Here is a 27,850-nt window from a genome sequence, read left to right as displayed (position 1 = left end):
ATATTTGATTGTTTTAATTTTGGGATCTTGAAGATGTATTCAGTTGTATATGCTAGTATAATGATAGGGCAGTAATTTATATCACAATAAGAAGCTTATGGTTTGTAGAATTTCAGCCATTATAATATGTTCTTAACTTTGTGGATTTCATGAAGCTTATCCCCTAAAAATTGTTGTCTGATGTCAAAAATATTAAAAAAATAATGACTTTTTATTCCTTTTCCCTCTAATATATTGAACTTTCTCTTATGTCAGCATGAAAAAAAATTGTGAAAGTATCAGAAAATAGAATTAAAGATAAATGGTCAATTCTAAAGGATATAAGATCTGAAACTGTGAGAAAAGATTTCCATAACTATCCTGAACTAAAATTACAGTTCATTCAAAATATGTGTAATAATTGTATAGTGGCAAATAAAATAATAGGAATATTGACAGTAGATTAAAAATTAATAATAAAAATAATTGATTTTAACTAGATAATGATAATATTTTAGAATTAAATTTTGGAACAAAGTTCAAGACTGGAAACATTAAGAACTTTTTCATAAAAACTGATAATAAGTTTTGTGTTTACTCTTAGCTCCGAGTTTTCAAGTTGGCAAAATCTTGGCCAACACTGAACATGCTGATCAAGATCATCGGCAATTCAGTGGGGGCTCTGGGAAACCTCACGCTGGTGTTGGCCATCATCGTCTTCATTTTTGCTGTGGTCGGCATGCAGCTCTTTGGTAAGAGCTACAAAGAATGTGTTTGCAAGATCAATGAAGACTGCAAACTCCCTCGCTGGCACATGCACGACTTCTTCCACTCCTTCCTGATTGTGTTCCGGGTGCTGTGTGGAGAGTGGATCGAGACCATGTGGGACTGCATGGAGGTCGCCGGGCAAGCCATGTGCCTGATCGTCTACATGATGGTCATGGTCATTGGAAACCTGGTGGTACGTAATCACCTGCTCATACATTTAAAACTCTCCATAGAAAATTACTATATGATGATATGGTCATTTATTTATAATTATAGGATTAATTAGGTCTAAAGCCATTAATTAGAATATTGACTATTTTAATCCAGTGAAGAACAGAAAAGATAATGAATTATTGTCTTAATTTCTCTGCCAGATAATGCTTATTTATAGCTTTCACAATATTTATTTTAATGGAAAGTTTTCATTTTTCTACTTTTTCATTTTGATAGTAATGTCATATGAATTAATCCATGGTTTTCATATCTTTTAAATGTTGATTCAAACATGAAACTATGCTAGTAAACAGAATATGATTAAATTAATAATAACAAAATGAATTTATAATGGGAACAAGGCAAATGGAAGGCCTAGTCCTGCTGTGTTACAGTCATATATAAGTCTAGCATCTATAACAAGTATCAGTAAACTATATGGTCCAAGGGCCAGATCCTGCACACTGCCTGTTTTTGTATGATTCCTGCAAAGCTAAAATGTTTTCTACATTTTAAAATAGTTTAAAAATATAAAGAAAAATATTTTTTGGCACAGAGAAGGTAAATGAAATTCAAATTATAGTTTCTATAAGCAAAATTTATTGAAAACAGATATGCTTATTCATTTTCATGTTGTCTGTGGCTGTATTACTCTACATAGACAGAGATCTCTGTCCTACAAAGCCTAAATAATTTACCACCTGGCCCTTTTACAGAAAATGTTTGCCCACCACTACTCTATAGCACCTCTTTTACAAGTGATCTGCTTCTCCATTACTGTTTTCTTAGCTTGTATGCCTTCTGTTTCCTTCTATCTTATACCTACCTGTTGATGGGAATTTTCAAGCTTAGAGGCAGGAGAAAATTGAGATAAAATGCTTTTCAGTGACTCGCTTCAGTTTTCAAAGCCATCATGTTCATTTGATGTAGTTGGTCAGCCATTCGTCAGACTGCTCATCAAATATGGTTGTATATGGTAACAGCTATATGGTTAGTACCATCACTTCCCATTGACTTGAAAACAAGTTGCTAGATTTTTTTTTTTTAATCCTTGTAGCCCCCATGCCAACTTGATAATTGGTAAGAGAGTAGATATAAATGTTCTCACTGCAAAAAAATAATGGTAATTATGAGACATGATGGAGATGTTCCTTGACACTATGATGGTAATCATTTTGCCATCTGTATGCTCATCAAACCATGTTGTACACTTTAAACTTATACAATGTAATATGATAATTATATCTCAATAAAGCTGGAAAAGCTAAATCTAATTACAAATTTGAAGGGAAAAAAATCTATTTTAACATTTGCATTGATTAAGGAAACTAAAGGGAAAATGAGCTTTGGTTTGTCATCACCATTCCTATTAGAACACACACACATCAGCAAACATATATTTTATAGTGAAATATATTTTCTTATTGACAATGAAGACCAACAGGAAAATAGTCTCAAATTTTCTTAATGATTCATCAAATTGATTTCTGTGATTTTCTCTTTCCCCTTCATCTCAGATTCTTCTCTTAAGCCTGATACATTAACACAGATGTTTTTTTCACTTGTGCTTTTCTACTTACATTTCTGAGAAATTGTTCTAGGTGTGACCAAAATTAGTTGTGAGTTCTTTTTCCTCAGTTTGGTATAATTTTGATTGTTTAAATATCAAGTAGATGTTTCTGGCCATGAAGAGACTTACATGAAAGGGTTTTTCAATTATCATTTTTTATATAAAATATTTTTTAATATAATTTACATATTTTGAGCCCTCTGTGAGAATTTTTTTAAAAATAATATTCAGTTTACTTGTACCCTTACCTGTAGGAGGAAAACAGAAATGGTTTTGCACACATAATTTTGCTTCAAGGATAGGAGTTTTCCTGACCTGTTTTATAATCTTTTCCAGAGCCAAAATGATTGACAGTAAAGCCACCCAATCATAATGCCATTATCTCATTTGAATTGGGTTCAAGGGGCAGATCTTTTTCTTTGCTTTAAAAGTCTCATTAAGTTGCAAGTTGGCACAATTCTTGGACAAAATATTTTATTACAGGAACTCTGAAAGCATTATATGTTCCACTTAGTGCAAAAGTGAAGTTTATCTTCTGGGAAAAGTAAACTCAGATCTTGGCTTAAGTTACCTTCAGCACAACAGACACTAGTCACAATTTTCTTGTTGTACTTGTTTCTCACAGGTAACAAATACTAAGTAAAGGCAAATGTTAAGAGGGCATTTTAGATGCATAAAAGGGAATTTGGACAGAAGTTTCTGCTGTAGAAATGAGTTTAGGAATGACATCACGGTAATGGTGAGGGAGCATTCTCTTTGCTCCTCATGCTTGCCCTTTAAGGGTCGGGCTGACCTCTGCTCCAGTGTTCACAGAAGCTCACACACTGGGAGACTGATGAGAACTCTAGCTTCTCCTCTGCTGCCCCATCCCGTGTTCTTATCTATGGATGAGGAAGTATAGAGCTCTTCATTGCTGATTTGGATTTTGGCCTATATTTCAGAAAACTGTACTTATGTTCTTTTTTATTTCCCATCTCCCTGTTTCTCCAACCCCGTTCTCCTCCTGACATAGGTCCTCAACCTATTTCTTGCTTTATTACTGAGCTCATTTAGTTCAGACAATCTTACAGCAATTGAAGAAGACACTGATGCAAACAACCTTCAGATTGCAGTGGCCAGAATTAAGAAGGGAATAAATTATGTGAAACAAACCTTACGTGAGTTTGTTCTAAAAGCATTTTCCAAAAAGCCAAAGATTTCCAAAGAGATAAGACAAACAGAAGATCTAAATTGTAAAAAGGAAAGCTACATCTCTAACCGCACACTTGCTGAAATGAGCAAGGATCACAGTTTCCACAAAGAAAAAGATAAAACCAGTGGTTTTGGAAACAACATGGACAAATACTTAATGGAAGAAAGTGATGGTCAATCATTTCTTCATAATCCCAGCCTCACAGTGATAGTGCCAATTGCACCTGGGGAATCAGATTTGGAAATTATGAACACTGAGGAACTTAGCAGTGATTCAGATAGCGAATACAGCAAAGGGGTAAGATTGGTTTTTTACATAGATTGTTTAATGTTATTAATTATTATGAGTTAAAATTTCAGATTTTTGCTTTCATGAATTCTTTTCTAATATGCATACTAATAGGTACTTTGTGTGTATGTGAATTTGTACGGTAACTTCCTAAAGGTTCACGTGGTAAGGTTTTACCTACTGGTTCTTAATAACGGATATAATCTTATTTAGCTAGATTTGAAAGTATGGGAATATTTAAGTCTTCCTTTCCTTTATTGCATTTGTCATCAACTGTGAAGTCATATGCAGTCTCCTTTAATAGCGTCTGTTGAATCCACAGCTCTTCTCCATCACCTTTGCCTTTGCCCTCTGCTTGCCTAAGCATTTCCACATGGTGTCCCCACTGATCTCTCTGCCTTCATTTTCCATCTACTCTAATCCATTTGTTTGATTAATTTTACTCAGGTCCAATCCTAATGACATCACTCCTTCAAAGTATCCTTGATCCCCAAGATAGATCTGAATTGTACACTGCAGGTAAAAGCCTTCATATCATGGCCTCAACCAGCTGACTGGCTATGTCACCTAGTCCTCACCCTGGGGCCCCTACATCTGAACCAAGCCAGTTTTCTTCTGGGCTACTTACGCTCACAACCTGCGTGATTTTGCTTGGGGTCTCCTTCTTCAGTCAAAATCCTGAGTACACCCTTTAAGACACAGCCCTCAGTTTCCTTGTATGTAAAATATTAGCCCTTACTAAGAGCTAGGTGACAGTTAAATGAATTGCACATGTAAAATGCTTAGAACAGTATTCACAGTGCTCAGAAGTTGTACTTATTATTTAGCATTATATTTTATATTCTAAAAAAATTATTATATGCATCAAATGGTACTGCAAACTCATTGAGAACAGGAGACTTCATTACAACTTTTTTGTATCCTCCTTCCCCACCTCCAGGGGCATATATTCAAAGTATTATTGAGCTGCATTTTTATTAATATGGAATATAATAATCATAAGTGAGTTTTATGACAGGATTTTTATGGCATCGCTCTAAAGTTCTAAGATACCATTTTACAATATTTTTCCTCTCTTTAGGTCACATTTGAAAATATTTGACACGTATTTCCCAAACATCTTCTATCTGCTTGACCCTATATTATTAAGACCTGATTTCCCAGGCGGCACAGTGGGAAAGTAAAGAATCCACCTGCCAATGCAGGAGATCCAAGAGATGTGGGTTCAATCCCTGCGTTGGGAAGAACCGCTGGAGTAGGAAATGACAACCCACTCCAGTATTCTTGCCTGGAGTATTCCATGGACAGAGGAACCTGGCAGGCTACAGTCCTTGGGGTCACAAAGAGTCAGACATGACTGAGAGGAGCACACACGCACACACATATTAAGACCTATCCTTCTTAAATTTATAGTGGATTTTGGAAAAAGATACACAGCTCTGTGTGTATGTGTACACATGTGCATTGGCCATGTAACCAATACTAGGTACATAGTAAATGCTCGATACTTATTCGTTGAATAAATATATGGTTTAAAAATTATGAATATATATTATAAGTAGCCAAAGAAATTATCTCCAAGATCACAAAGTAAGGAATAAAATATTTTATTTTTTATTTTAAAAATCTTTACATGGAAGAGGTTAATAATTCCAAAAATTCAGAAGGTGTAGTTGTTTTGGTTTGAAAGTAGAAAATTAGATTCCTCATACCCTGTTCAGAAGCAGTAATCTGGGTCTAGATTCATGTGAAAAGAAAAACTAATTCAATTACCCATTTTTCTGCCTACAAAGATTAGAGTTGTAAAACCCTAACTGCCTAGCAGACTTTCTGAATAAGCTTGAGATTCTGGGTGTTAAAGCACTTTGGTATCTTGGGCTTCCCTTGTGGCTCAGCTGGTAAGGAATCTGCCTACAATGTAGTAGACCTGGGTTTGATCCCTGGGTTGGGAAGATCCCCTGGAGAAGGGAAAGGCTACCCACTCCAGTATTCTGGCTTAGAGAATCCATGGACTATACAGTCCTTGGAGTCGCAAAGAGTCAGACACGACTGAGCAACTTTCACATTTGAGAGGAATAATTTCTTACCTGGTCATTTTTTTCTTTGCTCAAAGCCTGTGGTTATCCTTACATGGATCTCCTTAAGTCGCTGGCAAATATCATATTCTTAGTATGTTGAATTATAATATTTTAAAGGGAATCTACTCATTTTCTAATTCAGAAAGCCAGTAAGAGAAAGAAACTTTATCTACAGTTATGAAACACATTCAAGGCAGAGCAAAATCAAGTCCCAGTCTTGATGTGCATAAGTCTGCCTTTATTCTCCTGTCTTTGTCCCTTTCAGGGATAAAACTCACATTCCTAATGGGGCTCATACCCAGTTTGTCTCCCCTGGGATACTGAGCCATGCTTCTGAAGAATTTACATATCCTGTGATATCCAGAGGAGGTTTGTGATGACATAGTATCCAACTGTCTTCTATAATTAATGATTTCATCTATAAGTTATTTGGTACTGAAATAGACTATTTTAGACGTTCATAAAGTTACTCTGACACCTGTCCCATAAACCTTTCCTAAACCTAAAAAGCATGAACACCATTTGATGGTAACTTAATATTCTTAATTATCATTGAGTTTTGTATGACACTGTAGTCATAACTACTTGAGAAAAAATATATTTTTCTATTTCATAGAAATGGAAATATGTGGCATAATATTCAGGAGCTTGAGGCTACCTTGTAGGTCATAATTAAAAATACATAAACTAGTTTCTTTAAGTCATTTACACAGTATTTGAGTTGGTAAGCCCTAAACAAATGTTAGGTATCGTGTTTATTATTGTATTCATCATCATCATTAGCCTCTAAAAATTCAGATTTTAAATTATGGGCTTTCAAATTTTGTCCTTCTTAATAAGACATTTTCCATGACATATCTCAAAAGTGTGTCACCCTGAGTGTATTCAAACCTGCTTGACTATATACTGGACTTGAGAAGTAATGAAATTTCAAGATCTATAAGAAATTCGTTATGTAGTATTAAGCAGCTGCCAACTGTAACAGCCTGCATCTAGAGTCTTCCTCTCCAGTGCCTTGTGATTTAAATGTTTCTAGTTATGACTTGTTGGTTTTATTTTTCAGTTCGGAACACTAAAAGATATTCACATTTCCTTATGTACCTGAAGTGTTTCTACATCATTTCAGGCTAAGCTCTCTGCTCTAATTCCCCTAATCTTCAGTTCCCATTGAGTTCCCAGTTTTTAAACTGCTTATTCTCTCCTTTGTATCTTTCCTATATTTTCATCTTTGAAATAATTCTTGATGCACTTTTCCCAAAAAGGCAAATCATGATTATCCAATAGAAAATATTGCCCAACTGAATATATGTCAGTTATTTAAGTCTTAAGCATTACCTGGAGTATGGTGAAGAAGGCAGCCTTTGGAGAGAGAATTCTTGCCTTAGATCCTAGCCTCAATATTTACTGTCTCCATGATTTGAGCAATTACAAAAAACTCTGGTTATTTTTTTTTCTAGTTTACTTATATGCAAAATAGAATTATAATAAAGATTACAATATCTGGGTAAACAAACAAGTGCTTGCTGAAAAATAAGTGCCCAATTAACAATTACCATGGGTATGAAATTGAGTAGTCGTGTACGCACTGTAAGTAGCAGTTTGCTACAGGTTAAATTTTTATGTGTAAAGACAAATGTAGGAGCTTGTTACAAATGCCTGTTCTGGGCTGTATCCTGCAAATTCTCTCTGCCTAAGTCTGGATGCACTCTCAGAATCCTTGCCAGCAGTGTTCCCAGTGACCACTCTGATGGATTGGTGGGCATAAATGAACCTAAATTCATCTCTGGCTTGTCTTGATCCAGGTTTCTGAAAATTCTTTTTTTTTATTCAAGGGCTGGGGATATAGTCTACATTAGTCTGTTTAAGAATCTGCATTTTGAACAGGGGGTAATAAAATCTCTGACCTTTCCTACTTTCCCCTTCCCCATCCAGAAAACAAATCCACCCTCTCTGTTATGACCTCGCATCCTTTTTTTTTTTTTTCCCCTGCCCTCTTCTAGCATCAGCTCTCAGGCAAGTTTTCTTCTTCTGATAGACAGTTAGATATATACACTCCAGAATGAAGGCAAAATATTTTGTCATCAAATACCTTACTAGGAAGTGACCAAAGATGGGTTCAAGTAAGGTGTTGAGTAAACTATCTTAAGAGTTTTGAGGCAATAATTGGCATTAGAACACTAACATTTCTCTGAGGATGAGTCTGTCTCAGAATCAAGAAAGACATGCTGTCATCTCTAGGGACCCATGAGAATAAGACCCGTGTCACTGCTTCTTGGAATACACGCTGAACTGATGGCCACCCTCAGAATCAATCTCCTCCTGGGGTGCAGTGCAGCCCTCCAAGCCCTTGGCAAACATTAACACACTGCACATTTTCACCATTAGCATTGAAGTGCTTCATTATTATGAGCCTCAAATGAAGCATGAAATGCATCCATTCATTCAATAAATATTTATTGAGATCTACTATGCTCCAGGCATTGTGCTAATAGTTGCTTAGAGAAAAAAAAAATTTTTTTTCACCCAGGTGCAATAATTCAATGTGATTGGCATCTGGCTTAATTAAGTTCTTAAGACACGTAGTTCTTTTTTTCTGTTTTTAAATCGTGCCATCTCAAAATTGAAAGTTGTAAAAAACTAAATTAGTAAGTTTTTTTTTTTTTAATGGAGAGCTCTTTCTTAGAGGGTTAAAGAGACATCCTTTTGTTTTCAGTTATTACAGATTACTTCCTTTTTTGCTTTAAAGATGAAAGAAAAATAGCCAGTTTATAAACTTGTGATGTTAATTATAGACTGGTGATGTTAATTTTGAATGTGTGTGTAAATTTCAGGGGAAAACATTAAATTTATCCATTTTATTTCTCCAAATATTTTAAAACATAATAGTCTTGTGTGGTTTCTGGAATAAATTCTGACAGCTTTCAGAGACGCTGGTAGCTATGAATCTAAGACCCTAAATCTTTAATGCTCTTTTGACAAATGTATTCTCAATGCTTGCTTAAAGTGAATTTGTTCATCTTGTCTACTCAGCAGAGAGGAAAACATCCTCACAGAACGATCTCCCCATTCATTCTTCCTCTGCTGCTGCTGCTGCTAAGCTGCTTCAGTCCTGTCCGACTCTGTGCGACCCCATAGACGGCAGCGCCAAATGCAAATGCTTAGCTTTACTCAGTGGTTCTTCAGTGTTTTGAAACATTGTCTCCAAGTTGTGATGGAGCTAGCTGAGGTCCTTAGAGAAAGGAGAACAATGAAACTTTCAAATTTTACATAATCAAACTTCTCACCTTCAAGGGAGTGTCATTGAAAACATTGCAAAAACAGTTATGCAGAATTTATGTTCTTAAAGGAAGTGAAGGCCACCTAAAGCCCTCATTCACTTTGATTATGGGAGAAAAAATTGCAAAGGAATCCATGAGTATATATTGTGTTAACTGTGGCTATTCATTTTTTCAACTTCGATTTCCTAAGCACCTGCTTGTTGCCGTATGCCTGCTGGATTCTAGAAAGATGTCAGCAGTGTACTCATTTCCTCAGGAGATGTGGTTCAGAGTCTTCTTGGTCTATGGTGTTGTAAGTGGTAAAGAGTAAAGCTAGGTTCCTGCCTTTGAGTTAAAACACACAGAGAAATCAGAAATTATAAATAAACATATAAAAATAATTAAAAGAGGCTGAGGCAGGATAAGGATAGGGTGACTAATCTTGAAAATAAATTGGAATACTTCACAATGGGGATGCCAGTTGAAGTATTTTTTATGATAAAAAGAATTCATCGGGTGAGAGAAAGAGTAGGGAGAGAAGGGGAGGAGGGGAGGGAAACGGAGACAAAGAAGAACAGAGAAACACCTTTCTGGTAGATGTAAAGGGCCCAGCCTGTGTGGAAGCATCCAGATACAAAAACACCCATTAAATACATGAAAGGATGGCCACATAGGAAGCAGTGGGTAACAGAGGTTGATTGGAGCCGATCCAATAGTGAGTGACTTGACTTATCGTGATTTGGAGATTGAAGTTGGTTTCTGTTTATTTAATAGAAAGAGGAAACTTTGTTTTGTTTTGTTATTCTTTGTTGTTAGTAGACTTCTACTCTTAAAGAAAGTTTGTTTGGGGGTGTAATAAAGGTGAGGAAGCAGAGAGGATGGAAAGTTGTTGCAACCATCCCAAGGACACTTGATGAAGGCTCAAGGTCAGGGAGTGATGGTGACATGTGGGATAAGTCAAAGACACTTGCAAGCTAAAGCATAAGGGCTCAGGGTCTGGATATGTGAATTGTGAGCTGTTTCAAAGGGCACATTCATTTTCTGTGATTGCCATAACAGCGTATCACAGACCTGGGGCTTTGTACAACAAGAACTGTATTCTCTGATAGTTCTAGAGGCTGTTGTGTCCTCAGGGCCATGCTCTCTCAGTGGGCTCTAAAAAGGATTCTCCCTTGCTTTTTCCTAGCTTCCGGTGGTGGTCTTTCATCCTTAGCCTTCATGACTAGCAGCTGCATCACTCTTTATCTCTGCTTCTTTTGTCACATGGGATTCTTCCTGTCTTTTCTTTTTATAAGGACACTAATTATATTGGATTAGGGCCCACCCCAGTGACCTCATCTTAACTTGGCTACATCTGCAGAGACCCTATTTCCACATAAGTCCATATTCAAAGGTAACAGGCATTAGGACTTCAACATATATTTTGGGAGATACAAAGTAATTCATAATAAAGAGTTTTGGCTTAGACGACTGGATGGATATTTATGCTATTAAAAATATGCAGGAGGGAAATATTAAGGGGGTAGGGGAGAGACAGTTTAATTTGGGGACATCTTAATTGTACACTACTCACAGGATAGCTAAGTGATAGTGAACAGTAGATATTTGGAGGTTTTAAGAAGATAATTCAGAGTTGTAGACAGCTTGGAAATTTGTATGTTAATTTTAGATCAGATTCCCTGGAAAACCAACTGTGAGTAGTGTTTTCAGGTTAAACACCTAACACCTGTATGAAATGATGGAAGCAAGTTGATTGGGCAGAGGGAGGAGCTGACATGCTCTGCAGTTGTAGCAGAGGGCTCAGCTGGTTCTATAGACATTGCTGGTATGTATGAGCCTTTGGAGTAATCCCAAATCAAAGCAAGGGCTCAGGACCTGTGTGCCCTGAACCCATCAGTCATTGGATACAGGTTCTCCCTCCACTCTTCCAGGGAAGGGAGTATGACCTTGGGTAAGGCAGCTCCCTTCTGTATTTCAATTCCTAGAGAAGGACTCAGGTATGAGTCTTCAGCAGCCAGCACTCCTAGAAGGTGGAGGAATGAGTAGCTTGTTTGAAAGGCAGATCTGGGCAGTGTACCACAGTATCCACTGCAATACAGGGACCACAGGAGGAAGAGGACAGGTGAATAACTAAGAACTTGAGAAGTGGACATGAAAGCAAGCAACAAAGAGACCAAGGAGAGAATGTATACATTAGTCACTTTCATGTACACTATATAACTTTCCTCCTTACAGCAACCTGGGAAAGAGGGTGATATTAATCTATATTTACAGATAACTAAAATGCTAAAGGATTAAGAAATAGTGCAGGTTAGTTGCTGATGTTTCTGGGAGTCATTTTAAATTTGAACTCCAGGCTTTAACCACCTCTAATACATATCATGGAAAGGCAAAAGCATGAGTAGGAATATATTCTCTGTTATATCCCTGTAATGCTGCAATTCACAGTCAGATTGTCTGTTATAATGGTATTGTGCATTTGCTGATTCCTGTTCAGTTTCTAATCCTCCTTAGTGCTAATTTATTAGCTTATAGTCTGCCTTCAAAATATAACACAAAGCAGAACAAAGCGTATTCCATGAGAGAATGAGAAGCCAGTCCAATGAGGATGTGTTGAGTAACGGATTATATTAGGTTGAAGGCACATGAAAGGAAGTGGCACCTAAGCTAGACATTAAAGAATGGAGATCATATTTCTGCGTGAATGTGGTAGGGATGGAAACCCCAGACAGAGGAATAAACAGTCGTACTGTTCATCTGATTCACTTATTCACTTATCCATCCACCCATTCATCTATTCAGTATTCAATTTCTGCAAGCCATCATGTTTTGAGAAACTTTGTGTGCTTACTTGTTATTAAATTGCTTCCTTTCATTGATTTGATACAAATTGTAAACATTTGCAGTCATCGAGGTTGAATATTTTATGTTTTTTACTATATGGTAGTTTATGTTGAATATTTTATGTGTTTCTACTATATGGTGGTTTTATTACACTGTTGTCAGGCCTGTCTCTCCTAAGATTTTTGTAAAGCTTTTTTTTCCACTAAGAGGCAGTTGCAGGCAGTTTAGATTTCTTCTCATTCCATTTTAGAAAATATATTAATTTTTCCAGAAATGCATTTGATTTGGCAATATTCAATTATACTTCTGGAGGGGAGCTGACATTTGATCCTATTTTTTATGCATAGATTCTTACAAAGACAAAACAGAATACCCCTATAGAATTTCACTTAGATCATTTTTCTGCAGATTGGTTCTAAGCTGTTTAAAATTTTTTCCTCTTTAGTGAATTTGTTCGTGTGTCTAAAAACAATGAAATTTTGGGCTGATGTTTAAATCAATGTTTCTTAATTGTTATATTTTGATAAATTTGAAAACATTCCTTTCATGTAATATGGTTTGAAATGTCAAAATTAAATCATCAATGCTAATTTTAGAGTATGCTTCAAAAACCACATTCTGTCACTCTCACCCCACTTGAGGATCACTTCCTTTAAAATGTCTGTTATGAAGAGCAAACAGAATACAAAAGGTTGCCTTCAGAAATTACAATATTTAAATCATCTCGGAAACAACAGAATGATATAACTGTTTACTTCATTGTTTACAGTCTGTGTTGAATGATACATAATTTTATTACTGTGTTGCAAATATATTTCTTTGTGTTTAGCATATAGCATGCATTGTCAAATATAACTAATTTCTACTTACAGGTATGTGACTTTAAACATTTAAATCAGTTGATTAAGCTGTTCCATCCTGCTCCACTTCCATACCTCAGTACCTAACTTTCTTACTTCTCACAGGGGTAAAAACTGGATCCATCAAGGATGCAGCTCTGTGCTTTTAACCAGGCAGAGACATATGTGACCACTTTTACACAGGTTACCTAAAAACAATTCATACATATGTATATGATATTTCTTTTCAGTGTCGTGCATGCTGTTCAGCTACAAAATCTCTCTGCCTGACCCATTGCAAGACAGTAGAAGCATACACAGTCGTGCCATAGATAAACTGACATCACAGCATGTCATGGGCAGTTGTATCTATTTTTGTTATTCTCTCGATGACTCACTTGGTATATCTCTCATGTCCTTAGGTGATTTCAAGTGCATGAGCTATAGATTTTTATTGGATAGATTATAAAAGTAAGGTATAGCATGTAACAGAAACCACCAAAGCAGCATTTAATTTAAAAACCTCTATCAACTTCCCCTCCTAGTTTAAGCTATACGGTCGACCCTTGAACATCAGGGGTTTGAACTGCATAGTTCGACTTAGAAAGTGATTTTTTTTCAATAGTAAATAATACGGTATTACATAATCCACGGTTGGTTGAATCCACAGTTGTGGAACAGAGGATACTGAGGAACCATGAGTGTAGAGGGCTGACTGTAAGTTTTAATCACATATTAGACTGCATGGAGGATCATGCCCTGACCCCCATGATGTTCAAGGGTCAACTGTATAGGTGTAGATATAAATCATATTAACTTGTCAGGCTTATTGCGATAAGAGTAGAGTTTTAATATTCTCACCATAACAACAACAAAAACGGTGATTATGTGAGGTGAAGGATGTGTTAACTAACCTTATTGTGGTAAACGTTTCACAGTATATACATGTAATCTAATCACCTTGTTTACCTTAAATTTACACAGTGCTATATGTCAATTACACCTTGGTAAAGCTGGGGGAAAAATTAAAATTGTCACATTAAATTCAGTAAATTAAAATTTTATTAAGAACATTTTGTGAGAGTATTATTTCAGGTGTAAACATAAAAATCTTGTAACAAGAAAGGACCATTCTGGTGCTAGTCTTTTATTCACAGTTTAAGGAAATTGAGGCTCATGCAGTTTCTGAGTATGCATGTAGAAACCTGAAGACAGAGACAGAGTACCCAGCTTCTAGGCCAAACTTTGCATATATTTTGAAATAGTTTTAAGCAAAATGATAACTAGGCCTTTATTCCCTTATTGATTCAGTAATTAACATTTGATTTTTATTTGATCATATGTAAAATATATCATTAATAATTTACTGGGCCTATGAATGAATGAGTTATAAATGCCTGAAATGATTAATTTGATTCCAGAATCAATTTTATACACTGATGAGAATAAGTTTCTGATTATGTACATTTGGCCCTCTGTACCTATGGGTTCTGCATGTGCAGATTCAATCAACTAAGGATCAAAAATATTCCAGAAAAGTCCAAATAGCAAAACATGAATTACCTGCATGCCAGCAAGTATTTACGTAATTTACAACTGTTTACATAGCATTCACATTGTATTCACACTGCTAACCTAATGGAAGCAAAATGAGAATTTAGACCACAGAGAGGAAAAAATATTTAATTTTCCACTGATGAATTTACGTAATTTAGATATGATTTAAACTATAAGGGATATATAAAGTATAAAGGATGTACATAAGCTATATGTAAATACTATACCTTTTTATATAAGGGACTTGAATTTATGCAGATTTTGATATCTTCTGTTTATATCTGTGATTATCTCATAAGGAGATAGATATACAGAGTAGCCTCAAGAAGATAAAAAGTTTAAGTGGAACATATTATGAAGTGGACACTAAATCTGTCAATAAGACATAAAACACTTTCTTAAAATTAGAAACAGATTAATATGAATTGCTATAACTAATGTCTAACACATATATAAATATGCTATTCAGATATAATATCTTGTTTTAATTTTACCATAGCTTGCTGAGTGATTGAACTGGAAGGAAAAACCCATGTTAATAGGAATCATGCTTTTTTATATACTTAATAGAGTTCATATTTTTAATTTATTTGTCATTGTTAGAATGTTTCTATTATTGTTTTCTGTTTCCAATGATGAAAGCAAAACTTTATCCTAAAGTTGATACACCCTAGGAATAGTGATGCACAGTTTCAAATTTAAAAAGAAGCATATAGTTTGTTCTAGCTTACTTGCAGTTAATTTTAAAGGAATTCCTGAGTAAAAGACATATTTTTCTATTTCAGATTGATGATGATTTAGAGGCAATATTGTCTTAGAAAACTATTTTGCTGCAAAATGTAGTCAGTCCTCCTCCTAGAACCTAAGTAAAGATATACACAAATGCAATAGCATCTATATATGTATAGGTAAAACACTATTTTTGAGAAAACTATTTTTAGAAATACATATAGATACACACATATATATGCATAGTATGTGTGTATGTGTGCTTAATTCCTAAATTATTACTACTTTTTTTGTTATCAAACTACATTAGAAAACATGAGGTGCATATTAAGGAATGGTCATTCTCCAGATAAACAAAGGCTCAGTTGCAAAGAATGACTTGAAACATTTTCTTTGGCAGAAAAAAATATATTTTTATCTGTGCCAAATTCTATTTTTACATTGTGTTTGCAATATTAGAAGCCTGAATATTTTTTTAAATGGTAATTGTTATATTATTAGAATTTGTCATTCCTGTCCTTCCTCCTTACAAGTGAATAGTTTCAGGAAATAGTATTCATCATTCAGAGATACAGGCAGTTTGTTCTTCGTCATTTCTTTTTTTATTATTGATAATATGTAGTGATCTTAAGTCACAGAGTACGTGCTTTTACCTCACATCTTGTGATCGTTTGCCTATGTTTCAATCCTTATTTACCAACTTGCAGTATTCTAGCAGGCCTCAAAAGGAAAAGTGTTTAAATATTTATTCCCAAAATTTTTAAGGTATTCTTTCTGATTTGACCCACTGCATTCCAGCTATTTACATACTATTCTCAGCAAATAGCACAAAGCCCCTGAATACCAATTGTTGCTTTACCTTTCAAGACCTTGAATGCCAGGGTGAATGCCATTTTCCATTAGAAAGAAGTAGATGAAACTGTAGGATCTGGCTGGGAAGTCTAAAACCAGTCCAATCTTCTTATATGACCAAACTTTCTTGTATTTTTTATTTGTTTTTATATGCAAGATCATATCTTTCAGTCACATAAATTGTCATGTATTGGACAGAAATTACCCTAGGTACAAGATTTTAAGAAAACAAAGAACTTTTAGTAGTGTTTGCTTTATTTTGAGTTTCCTGGTGGTGACTGAGATTTTACCTCATTATTTCTCTGTTGTCTAAAACTATGAACCATTTGATCATGAGATGGAACTGTTAAGTGGGTTTCCTGCTGAATGAACAACAGCTGTTCCCCAAAAGTCTATGCAGCTTCTCTAATAGCAATAAACAAAACAATAGGAAAGGAAAGACTCTGTTTTCTTGTCCTTTATTTTAGAAAGTGCTGGTGTTTTAGTTGCCCTTAATGTGGAGCGCTATGCAAGGTCACAGGTATGGAGCCCTGTACCAAGGTCACAGGATGAAAATCTCTGGAACTACCAAGCCCCATAGCAACTGTTTCCATGAGCCTCTGGATCTAAGCTGGCCAGTTTCCTGACCCCATATTAAGTAAAATGCCCACCCTATTATCCACCACATAGTATCCTAACCAATCACCCAATGCCACCACTCCAGTAGGAATTTTCTCTGTCTTGAGACTAAAAAGTGGCTGCTAGCCTGCAAAAGGGTTCAGCTCTCCCTTGAGCCAACCTGCTGTTCTAATCGTGTCTCCCACTCTAATAAACTTTATTCTCCTCTCATTCTGCCTCATGTCTAGAAATTCTTTTCCAACCCGCACACAGACCATGACATTTTTGGTGGCCTGTACTTGGACTTGGGGTCTCTTCCCCCACCTCCTCACTTCTCCTTTCTCATAAGAACCCTCTGCAAGCAGACAAGTGGCTGTGGAGGCAGCTGAGGAATTCTGGCCAGGGTTACTCTCTGGTGTAACTCTCTGAAGGCGCCACTGCTCACTGTGCCCCGGTGGCTTCCACCCAAATGGGTGATCGTCTCTCTGACTCCTTTCCAAATGAGGAATAGGCCAACCAATATTGCTATGGGGCTTGGTCAGCTCCAGAGATTTTTATCCTGTGGCCTTGGTACAGGGCTCCACACCTGTGACCTTGGTATAGGGCTCCACACTTAACTATGTGAGAAAAGAACTTACCTAGTAAATAAACTATTTTCTGCTAACCTAATGGAAGCAAAATGAGAATTTAGACCACAGAGAGGAAAAAATATTTAATTTTCCACTGATGAATGTTATCTGGTATCACTGATGAATGATGTCTGGTTGCAAAGAGTCAGATACAAATGAGCTAGGAAACTGAACTGAACTGATCTGGTGTATTTTTTAACTTGGGGCATTATCTTTTAAAAATAATCTTGAGAGAAAACAGAATTCCAGAGAGACCAGAACAGAATTTGGGTGACTTTAAGGGGCCCAGAAGCTAAATCATGTAAAGAAAATAAATATCATTACTCTCAAGATAAAAACAAACATACAAATGGTAATATGAAAGGTAATCTCTAATTTTAAAAGTGCTGAAGAGAGTAGTGTTTGTATTTCTGTACAAGGTGGGGGGAATTGCAAGAGAGAGGAGAGCATATTTTGGCTTTAAATTCAAGTTATCCGGTAATAGAATGGTAAACTTGGAAAACTGGACTTCTAGTCACACAAAGCATAGTATAGAATTCTATCTATAGAATTCTTCTATAAAAGTGCTTTGATCCTTTGTTATAAACTTTACCATTTTACTCACTGCAGATTCAAAAACTTCATTACATGTATAAATTATAATACGAGGCTGTAAAGTTAAAAGATGGGTGGTACTGGATCTAATCAAGTCTTTGAATCTAATAAAGTCTTTCTTGCTTATTGACATACAGTGGAGATTTTTTATCACTAATGCTTCCCATAGTTTTTTGTCCGTTTATGGCCAGCCCTTCCTTTTGATTTGCTTCTTTCAGCCTTCTTCCTGTCCCTTGTGTTTCTCTGATTTGATGCTCAGGTGAGATAACTATTCTAGACTGTGCTATTCAAAGAATATCTTTCTTTTGTTGTGTGAAGCAAACAGCCTTATAATATGTACTTTAAATGTGACATCTTTGGGATGTTTTCAACACCAGCCATCCTCTTTGAATAAGGCTTTTGTTGACTTCTGTGCTTCCTCAGTGCTTTATGTTGATAGTGTTTTTTGATTTTGAGTGCCAGATTATCAAGTTATTAGACAATCCTACTTCAAACTTCTCAGAATAAAATATGACCAACTAACATTAATGAGCATCCATACTAGCATGAAATAGGCTTACAATGTCAATGTCTATGTCAGGAAATGTCAGTAAGAAATTTGTAAATGACCAGCCTAGGGCAGTTTTTTCATATGACACCTATATTTAACAGAATCGCTTCTTAAATGCAGTTTTGTAAAAAGCACACCTTCAAGGCAATCAAAAGGAAATACGTGAAGAATAATTGAGCTTTAATTTGATCATATTTTCAATAGTGAAATAGCTACAGAAGTTTGTAGTCAAGATTAGAATGTAACAAAACTACTTTAGTATTTTATGGATACATAAATACATAGTATTTAATACTGAATATAGAAAACTATGTCAAAAACACATGTATAGTATAATAATTACCTAAAGGAGACAGAATCAGGGAGACAGTGAAGGAGACTTGTATTTTTCATCATATACTATTGTACATTTGAAATTTTTGAGGCAAGTATGTAGACTTTATTTAAAGGAAAGAAGGAAAAAATTGGAAAGTACCTACAGTCAATACCCTATTATTTAATAAAAAGGCAGGAATGCTAACTATAGCATATTTCCTATTCTATCCTATACTATACTAGCGATTCTACTAAAAATTATCCTATTTTTACACTTATTTCCCCTTCTGTGAAGAACACCAAAGATGAAAGATTCTCTGTTGACAAGCAAAGAATGGGCAAAAAGTTTATTTCATATTTTACTAAAAATAAAATCAACTTGAAATTATAAAATGACCTATTTATAAAACCAAAGGAGAAATTTTTCATTCTGAAGTATTTATTTTACTGTTCTTAATATAGTATAGTTATTCTTCCATTTCCAAAATCACAAGAAAGAAAGCTAAATAGCAAATGACTGAGTTTACAGAAATGAAAATAACAATATAATTATTTAAAATAACACAAATAATTGACTTGATCTTCTCTATATACTAAATAAGAATAAAAAAACAGTCAGTTGTTAAAATCAGAACACCTACTATGAGATTTGAAAAATTTATCTTCAAGAGAAAATCTTTGTTATAGATGTAAGGCTTTCTATTTAAAGATATCCTTTTTTGACCCTGTTAAAGAAACTTCTGCTTTAGTAAGTATTAAATTTAAAAGCTGAATAGATTTAAACTATCTATATTGCTAGGACATGCACATAAATATTTGAAATTATATACAGTACTGAAATTACTACTGTGTGAATACTTAGTACATTCCCGGGAAAGCATTGAGTTCCTAAAAACATTCTAAACATTGAATTGGAAAGCCACAAGAATTTGACTTGTGATACAAATTATAGTACATATTGAATATTTTGATAATTTATGTTCCAGTGAGGAATAATTTTGAATAACTGTCATTTATGATATAAAATCTGAGTCATTGACAAATTGCCATAAAACTTATGGGGGGAGGACATTTCAATGGCAAGATATGCTTCATAAAATCATCTTAATTTTTACTTATAAATTAACTTGTCATTAATCTGCTTTGTTAATGTTCTTTTGAAGAGTGAGATGATTTCATTAATTTAACCTATGTTACAACTCTACAAATTTTAATCATTTTATTTAGAAGTTATTACCAGGAGAGAGAAAATCATTATAATTATATCCAAGTTGTCAATGTTTTGGCTAAGGACAGTAAGGAGTTTTTTATTCTGTCAACTGTTTTAGCCACTGCTTTGCCTCAAATCCAAGCCAGTAACTTTTTCTCAGGATGGCAGTGTTTGATTTCAGCTCCACAGAATCAAAGTGTCTTGTCTTTCTTGTCCCTTGTGATGGTTCACTTGCAGTTGAAAGGTCAAGAATTGAGGGTATCAGATAATTGTAGTCTTTGGATATGGTATTTAAAATTGGTTTTTGTGGTAGTTGGCACAAGAGGACATATTAGTAATTACAAATTTCCCCATTGTTTCCCGGAGTAATACATATTTTAAAACCTTAAGTCTTACGGAATATCCAGTCTCATAATTAATTAGTATTTGCTTTAAAGTAATTTTAGATGAATAGAATCAGTTTAAATAACCTACTTCTTAAATGAAATTTTATATTGATATTGTTAATTCATAATATTTTAAAAATCTTTGACATTGTGGGAAAAAATCTTCTACGCTAATATAGGTTAGAAGTATTAATAGTATTAGTAATTTTAATAGAGTATTCATAGTTCTTTACTTCAGTTATACAAATAGCTTTCCTTACTTCATTGCTTATGCCCATTACTTTATCAATGCCTTTTTTTACTGATGTTGAATACTGTGTGATAATAATAGCACTGAGAATATAATGTGGTACCCATAAAGCACACTTTTAGCTTCCAAGTCATTCACTAAAAGTTAATAGTCTAGGCTGGGCCTGTGATCTTAATGCAATTCAGGAGACTGAAGAATAAATCTAAATGAAATAAGAATTTTCTCCTTTTTAAAGCTTGCATTTTTTTGGAATTATTCTTAAATAAAAAAACAAGTAAAGCTGTAATCTTAATAAGAGACTACATGCTGTAGTAACTAGTAGTTTCCAATAATCACATGTCATTTAGCAAATGAGAATGAAAATTGAACTCTTCCATTGATGTGCTCCTCCATTATAAAATAATTTTAGGAAAGTTTGACAGAGTTTTGCTACAGTTGCTGTATGTATTTTTTCGAAAACTTTCTGTGTATCTGTGTGTGTGTAAACATCCTGTTTGATCACAAAGTTCTGGGTGGGAAAAAGCCTGTTTGTATTATGATCAGTTTCATGATCATAATGACAACGAGTTCATTCCTCTCATGTGTTGGTCTGCCGTGTTCAATTTCATGGAATCTTTGTTTCAGAGTTTGCATGTGGTGCGTGCTTTAGTAGCCACTATCTCTTGACATTATAAATAATAGTTATGATCTCTTCTACTATATCCTGAAATTCCATCACTAAGATAGGTGATGATGAATAATTGCTATAGACTTTGACATTCTGATTCTGATATAGTATTTGACTTCTTTTTTTGATTCGATGAAAGGCCTTCTATCTATATCATCCTGATACATATCCTTAAATCCAAGCAATGATAGAAAAAATATGTTTGGATTTCATTTTACACTAATTTTATTATTTTAAAAAATTTTAAATATCAACAAGCTTTTTCTGCCAATTGTCAGATCAGACCTTTCCATTATCAGGTGTTGGCATTTGGCATTTGTATATTATTGCTGTTAGGGTCTTAGTTGTTCTAAATAGTAATTACTGGTGTATATAAATTTAAACATAAAACAAAGTAAAAGTGTGGTCAATACTTTGCAAATGTTATAGTTTACATAAAAATTGTACCTTCAGGCTAATTCTGTCCTAATAATTGTTGACATACTAAAAATAATGAAATGTACTTTGCACAGGATGAGTAGATAGAAAGATCAAGCATAGATGCATTGTAAGGTGACCTGACCTCAGTGTATGTTTATATGTTTTTATGGCCATCGTATTGTTAATCTTTTTTTCATAACACTTTGCATGACTCTGATGATCAAATATGGTTTTTAACAGGAGATTTGAATTGAACCCTAAATGAACTCTCTGGTGGGGTGGTGATTTCTTTTTAGAGGCTGAACCGATCAAGTTCCTCAGAGTGCAGCACAGTTGATAACCCTGTGCCTGGAGAAGGAGAAGAGGCAGAGGCTGAGCCTGTAAATCCAGATGAGCCAGAGGCCTGTTTTACAGATGGTAAGAGAAGAATTGAGACCTCACTTAACATCCATTTGTTAATGTTTTGGCCTTGGTCTTAAAACCTAATGCTTACTTGGGATTGATGGATAAACTGTCAGAAGACTCCATTCCATGCTGATTTAGTCATAGCTCTGTGACTAGGCTTCTGTTTCCACACTTATGCTACTGATAGTAATTTACAGTGGCAGTGTGTTATGCTGTAAAGCACTGCCATTTTTTGAGAGAAGCAAATAAGTGTGATACCCAATTAATAGAAATTTGTGTTTGCTCAAATTAGTACTATAAGCAAAACACATGGAGTTTCCTTTAGAAGTATCCCTATGAAAGGCATTTAAGGGTATCATCATGTATTTCAGCATCACAATAAAGTTAAATTGACTAGAACCATGTAAACTTAAATTTGTACAGATGCACCAAGATTTCTTCTACACATTTTATGAATGACCCTGATTTAAAATTCTAAGATAACCAGAAAGAAGTTGGGTTTATCAAACAAATTATAGCTTTATGTCAGAAAAGGACTTTAGAACAACTTAAACCCTCTGCGGAAAGTATTAATGCTAAACTATTTCAGACTGTAGGTGCTATCTTACTGAGATCAAACTTTACAAAGGCTATTTTAATCCTATAAAATACCAATGAGAATACTTATATAATAACTTTGAGATATTCATAACTTTTCAAATTCATGACTCTAATTTGTCTAGTATACAAGAGATATTACAGAAACACATTTTCAATGAATTGTAGCCTTCAACACTGAAAATTTGCTGTAAACCAAAGTTTCAGTTGTGTAAGATGAATGCATTCTGAAAATATAACAGGCAACAATATGATTATAGTTAGCAATACTATATGGTATACTTAAATTCCCTGAAAGGGTAGATCTTATATGTTTTTAATTACTCAAAAAAAAAGAAGAAATTGGTAACTATATGAAGAGATGGCAATTTAATTAGCTTGATTGTGGTGATTATTTCACAGTGTAAATATAACATATTTACAAGTTGTATAACTTAAATTTTTAATTGTCAATTATCTCAATAAAGCTGGAAAAAAATGGACAGAGTAAGAGAAGAATGTTTGCATGCAAAGTCGCTTTAATCATGTCTGACTCTTTGCAACCCTCTGGACTGTAGCCCACCGGGCTCCTCTGTCCATGGGATTCTCCAGGCAAGAATACTGAAGTGGGTTGCCATGCCCTCCTGTAGGGGATCTTTCCGACCCAAGGATCAAACCCATGTCTCTGGTGTTTCCTGCATTGGCAGGCAAGTTGTTTACCACTAGCACCACCTGGGAAGCCCAAAAGAAGAATAGGCAAAATCAGTCTACAAAGGTAGAAGTCAGACTAATTAATACTTACCTTTAGGAGATAGAGATTGGGAAAGGGCATGACGATGATTTCTGGGTGCTTGAAAATGTTATATCATGACTGACATTGCTATTACATGAGAATATTAATCTATATAGTTAAAATATATATACTATACTATATGTATGTTTGCCTCAATAAAAATTTAAATAAATAGATAAATATAGTTTTTAATGACCAGAACACCAAAGAAAATCTATGAGCACACACACCTCTCTTAGCTGTATCATTTTGAGCAGCTGTGTTCCACTAAAGACTTTATACTCATTGGACCTGCTGGGGTAAGCGGTTCAGCCTGATGAATTAAACAGGGCCACCAATGAGCAATGGCAAATTTCAGCCGCTTATCTACTTCTTTTACCCAATCACCAAATAATCATTAAATTCTTTCTGCAGGCACAGGCCTGAGCACTAGACAGAGCAGTTGGAAAAAAAAAAAAAGGTTTCTTACCCAAATGAAGTATGTAAGTATATGGTAGGTCAGATAAGCGATATGTGCTCTAGAGAAGTAAAATGAAAATGGGAATACCAAGGTCGAGGGGTAGAAGCCTGCTGCTGCTGCTGCTGCTGCTACTGCTGCTAAGTCGCTTCAGTCATGTGTGGCTCTGTGCGACCCCATAGACAGCAGCCCACCAGGCTCCCCCGTCCCTGGGATTCTCCAGGCAAGAACACTGGAGCGGGTTGCCATTTCCTTCTCCAGTGCATGAAAGTGAAAAGTGAAAGTGAAGTCGCTCAGTCATGTCTGACTCTTAGCGACCCCATAGACTGCAGCCCACCAGGCTCCTCCATCCATGGGATTTTCCAGGCAAGAGTACTGGAGTGGGGTGCCATTGCCTTCTTCAGGGTAGCAGCCTACTACCATATAAATAGAGTGATCAGAGAAGGACTTTCCATAAAGGTAACACTTGATCAGAGACCCAAAGGAAATTGAAGCAGATATATGAAGGAAGGCTGTTTCAAGCAGAGTAAGGAAGGCATGTGCCCTGAAGTGGGGATATGCACATTTGAAAACAAAACCAAGGGGCCAGTATGAGTCGAACAGATTGAGAGGTGGCAAGATTGGTGAAAGATGAGGTTAGAGATGCAACAGAGGCCAGATCATAAGAGTACTGAAAAACATAAGAATCTTATTTAGAAGTCTCACAACATGTCATCTTATAAGCAGATGGGTGGGTAGCAAGGGCAGAAGTTGGAAAACCTCTGAATGTTCCTACAGTAATCCAGGTGAGAAGTGATGGGAAATTAAAACTACTGTGGGAGTATGAGCGTCTGAATATATTTTGAAGTTAAAGCTGAAGGGATTTGCTGCTGGATTAGATGTTGGTTGTTAAAGCTTTCTTTTCTTTAGAAGAGTCAAAGATGACTCCAAGCTTGGGGCCTTCGAGAAATACATAGTCTCCACATGAAGGGTTAAAAATAAGCGGGCTTGGTCTCCATGGGAAATCCACAGTTTGTTTATTTATAGTAGAAATGACCCTGACCAAGTTGTGATTGGCTGACAAGCGTTGAGCTAGAATCAATGCCAATTTAGAGCAGTATTTGGCCTTCAGAGGTTTTTGTTACCTGAAAGGCAGCAGAAAAATCAAGGCAAATGTGTGAGTTAAGTCAGAATAATTGTGTTTTGGTGAAAACGAACAGTAACAGGATTTGTTGTTTATAGTCTCGCATCCATTGAGCCTTTTCAGCTTCATAACTACCACTTCATCAGTTTGCACCTTATTCCTCTTCATCTTTTTCTCCTCCCTCTTCTTCTGTGTCTTTCTTTAGTTCTGTGTCATTAGCGTTATAATCCAAGACTTCAGGTTTCTTCCCCAGTTCTAGTACCATTCTTCACTCTCCTTAATTCTGAATATCTTTGCAATCTGTATAATTATGAACATGACATGACTCTTTCATTCTGCTTGGTTTTAATAGTATTGCTGTTGGATTAAACAATTAGCAAATCAAAAAATCAGGATTAGGGTGTGAGAAGGATACACTCTTCCTTATAAGGATGTGTTCTCTATTAATTTGATAGGAGGCACTAACTCAGTCTGCCTTCAAGTGTTCTGAGTTCAACTTCCTAAAAAATAGCTAATAACTAATCCTAACTTTGATAACACAATAACTAACTCTTTTGTGCCTATTTTGTCTTTTCTTTTTTTGAAGGAAAATATGGACAAAACATTTGTTTTAAAGGATTTAGAATTTTTAAAGTGTTTTAAAAAAGACATTTTCTAATCAGTTTTTACATTAATTATACTGATCATGCTGTTACATTTTTATTAATGGATAAACTGTCTTAGAAGAAGTCTGTGGTTTCTTTTTTATTTGAAAGCATTAGTTTAACATGATGAAACCCAGTGGAGATTTTATGTAATGGCTCATAAGAGCAAATAAATGAAACCACCCAAAAGGAATAGCATTTACCCATGGGGACCCATTAAAATGTTTGAGAGGTTCTCTGTTATGTTTACATTTAATTAATAGTCCTTTAAAAAAAGAAAGTGTGATACCGTTGCTAACCAGCTAGGTTGGAAACCTCTTGGGATATACCTTTCTATGATGGTCAAACAGGCAGTGGTCTTGCACTCCTGTCTCAAAATAAGAGAGAAACTGTGAGGTATGATAAATCCTGAGGAAAATATTTATGCACCTTCATCTCAGATAAAAGGTTTATCTACTTTTCTAATTAGAATATATAGTGCCTTTTCCTGCCTGAATCATAAGAATAATATTCTCTTCAATCTAAATACTGACAAAAATAAATCCCAAATGGTAAAATCTTCTTGGGGCTTCCTTAATGGCTCAGTGGTAAAGAATCTGCCTGTCAATGCAGGAGATGCCGGAACTTAGAAGTTCCCAGAAAGGGCAAGAACACATAAAATATACATGCCAGGAAAAATGTCAGAGACTTGGGGGAAAACATAGCTTGCTACCTTTCTATAAAGCTGAAAATTACTTACCTCCTATTAAGAATCAATGAACTAATTTCACTACAGAATCATAGAAGAAGTACAGTACATTGTCCCAAAAAATGTATTTCATTAAAATTCTAGCTATGTTGTTTCAGGACATACAGGTTATGGTTATATGAAGTTATTACTTGATAGGCTCAATATTTGAATGAAACATATTGCTTGATAGACACGGAAATTATTTTTAAAGCAGCCATGAAATTTCCTCCTTGGAAGGAAAGTTATGACCAACCTAGACAGCATATTCAAAAGCAGAGACATGACTTTGCCAACAAAGGTCCGTCTAGTCAAGGCTATGGTTTTTCCAGTGGTCACGTATGGATGTGAGAGTTGGACTGTGAAGAAGGCTGAGCACTGACGAATTGATGCTTTTGAACTGTGGTGTTGGGGAGACTCTTGAGAGTCCCTTGGACTGCCAGGAGATCCAACCAGTCCATTCTGAAGGAGATCAACCCTGGGATTTCTTTGGAAGAAGTGATGCTAAAGCTGAAACTCCAGTACTTTGGCCACCTCATGAGACAAGTTGACTCATTGGAAAAGACTCTGATGCTGGGAGGGATTGGGGGCAGGAGGAGAAAGGGACGACCGAGGATGAGATGGCTGGATGGCATCACCGACTCGATGGACATGAGTTTGGGTGAACTCCAGGAGTTGGTGATGGACAGGGAGGCCTGCCGTGCTGAGGTTCATGGGGTCGCAGAGTCAGACACAACTGAGCGACTGAACTGAACTGAAACTTCTGAAACAAGCATCTGAAAGCACTGCTCATTTTTGCTTTCCCAATTCTACTTTCTCTCCAAATGAGGTTTTACGCGTAAGATTTTTAAGAGAAGAATTAACTGTAGTACTTCTTTTTAAATTCTTTCTTTTCTTTAAATTAATTTTGATTGTTTATTCTTTAATCAATTTTAATTAAAAAATTTTTCAGTTGTTATTTCTCTAAGCCTCTCTTGGTCATAGCTGTGTTCACAGTCCTTCATGAAACGTTTTCCTCGCTAACTTTTCTTTTACTTCAGCCCCTTGTACATTTCCCACACTGCCGATTCTGTCATTTCCTTCAGGGTTTTCTTTTCTTCCACCTATCCCAGTGATGTACAGCTAAATGTTTAACAACCAGTTCTCCAAGAAAAAAAAAAATGGTATACGTACTGCCATCAGTTTACCATGTTTTGTTGATGTAAAGGATATGTGGTACACAATTTACAAATAATCATATAATCAACATCCTTCATTGACTATTCCATATAGCTAATTAGTTCTCACAGAGTGTGAATTTTACCAATTTTTAAAATTTATAACAATGGTTGCAATTGATAA

At 35.4% G+C, this 27,850-nt stretch overlaps 1 protein-coding gene across 1 annotated transcript in view; it reads left to right on the top strand.

The window, feature by feature from the left end:
* Positions 1–27,850, top strand: part of SCN9A (sodium voltage-gated channel alpha subunit 9) — a 93,992-nt gene that overhangs the window by 32,787 nt on the left and 33,355 nt on the right. The window contains exons 15-17 of the mRNA XM_040229263.1: positions 584–940; positions 3,543–4,019; positions 22,081–22,201. Coding sequence (XP_040085197.1) covers positions 584–940; positions 3,543–4,019; positions 22,081–22,201 — 955 coding nt within the window. The remainder of the gene's footprint in view (positions 1–583; positions 941–3,542; positions 4,020–22,080; positions 22,202–27,850) is intronic.

Source organism: Oryx dammah, unplaced genomic scaffold (genome assembly GCF_014754425.2).
Source record: "Oryx dammah isolate SB20612 unplaced genomic scaffold, SCBI_Odam_1.1 HiC_scaffold_27, whole genome shotgun sequence".
Classification (NCBI taxonomy): Eukaryota; Metazoa; Chordata; class Mammalia; order Artiodactyla; family Bovidae; genus Oryx; species Oryx dammah.
The sequence above is the reverse complement of the archived record's forward strand: the minus strand, read 5'-3'. Positions and strand labels throughout refer to the sequence as shown.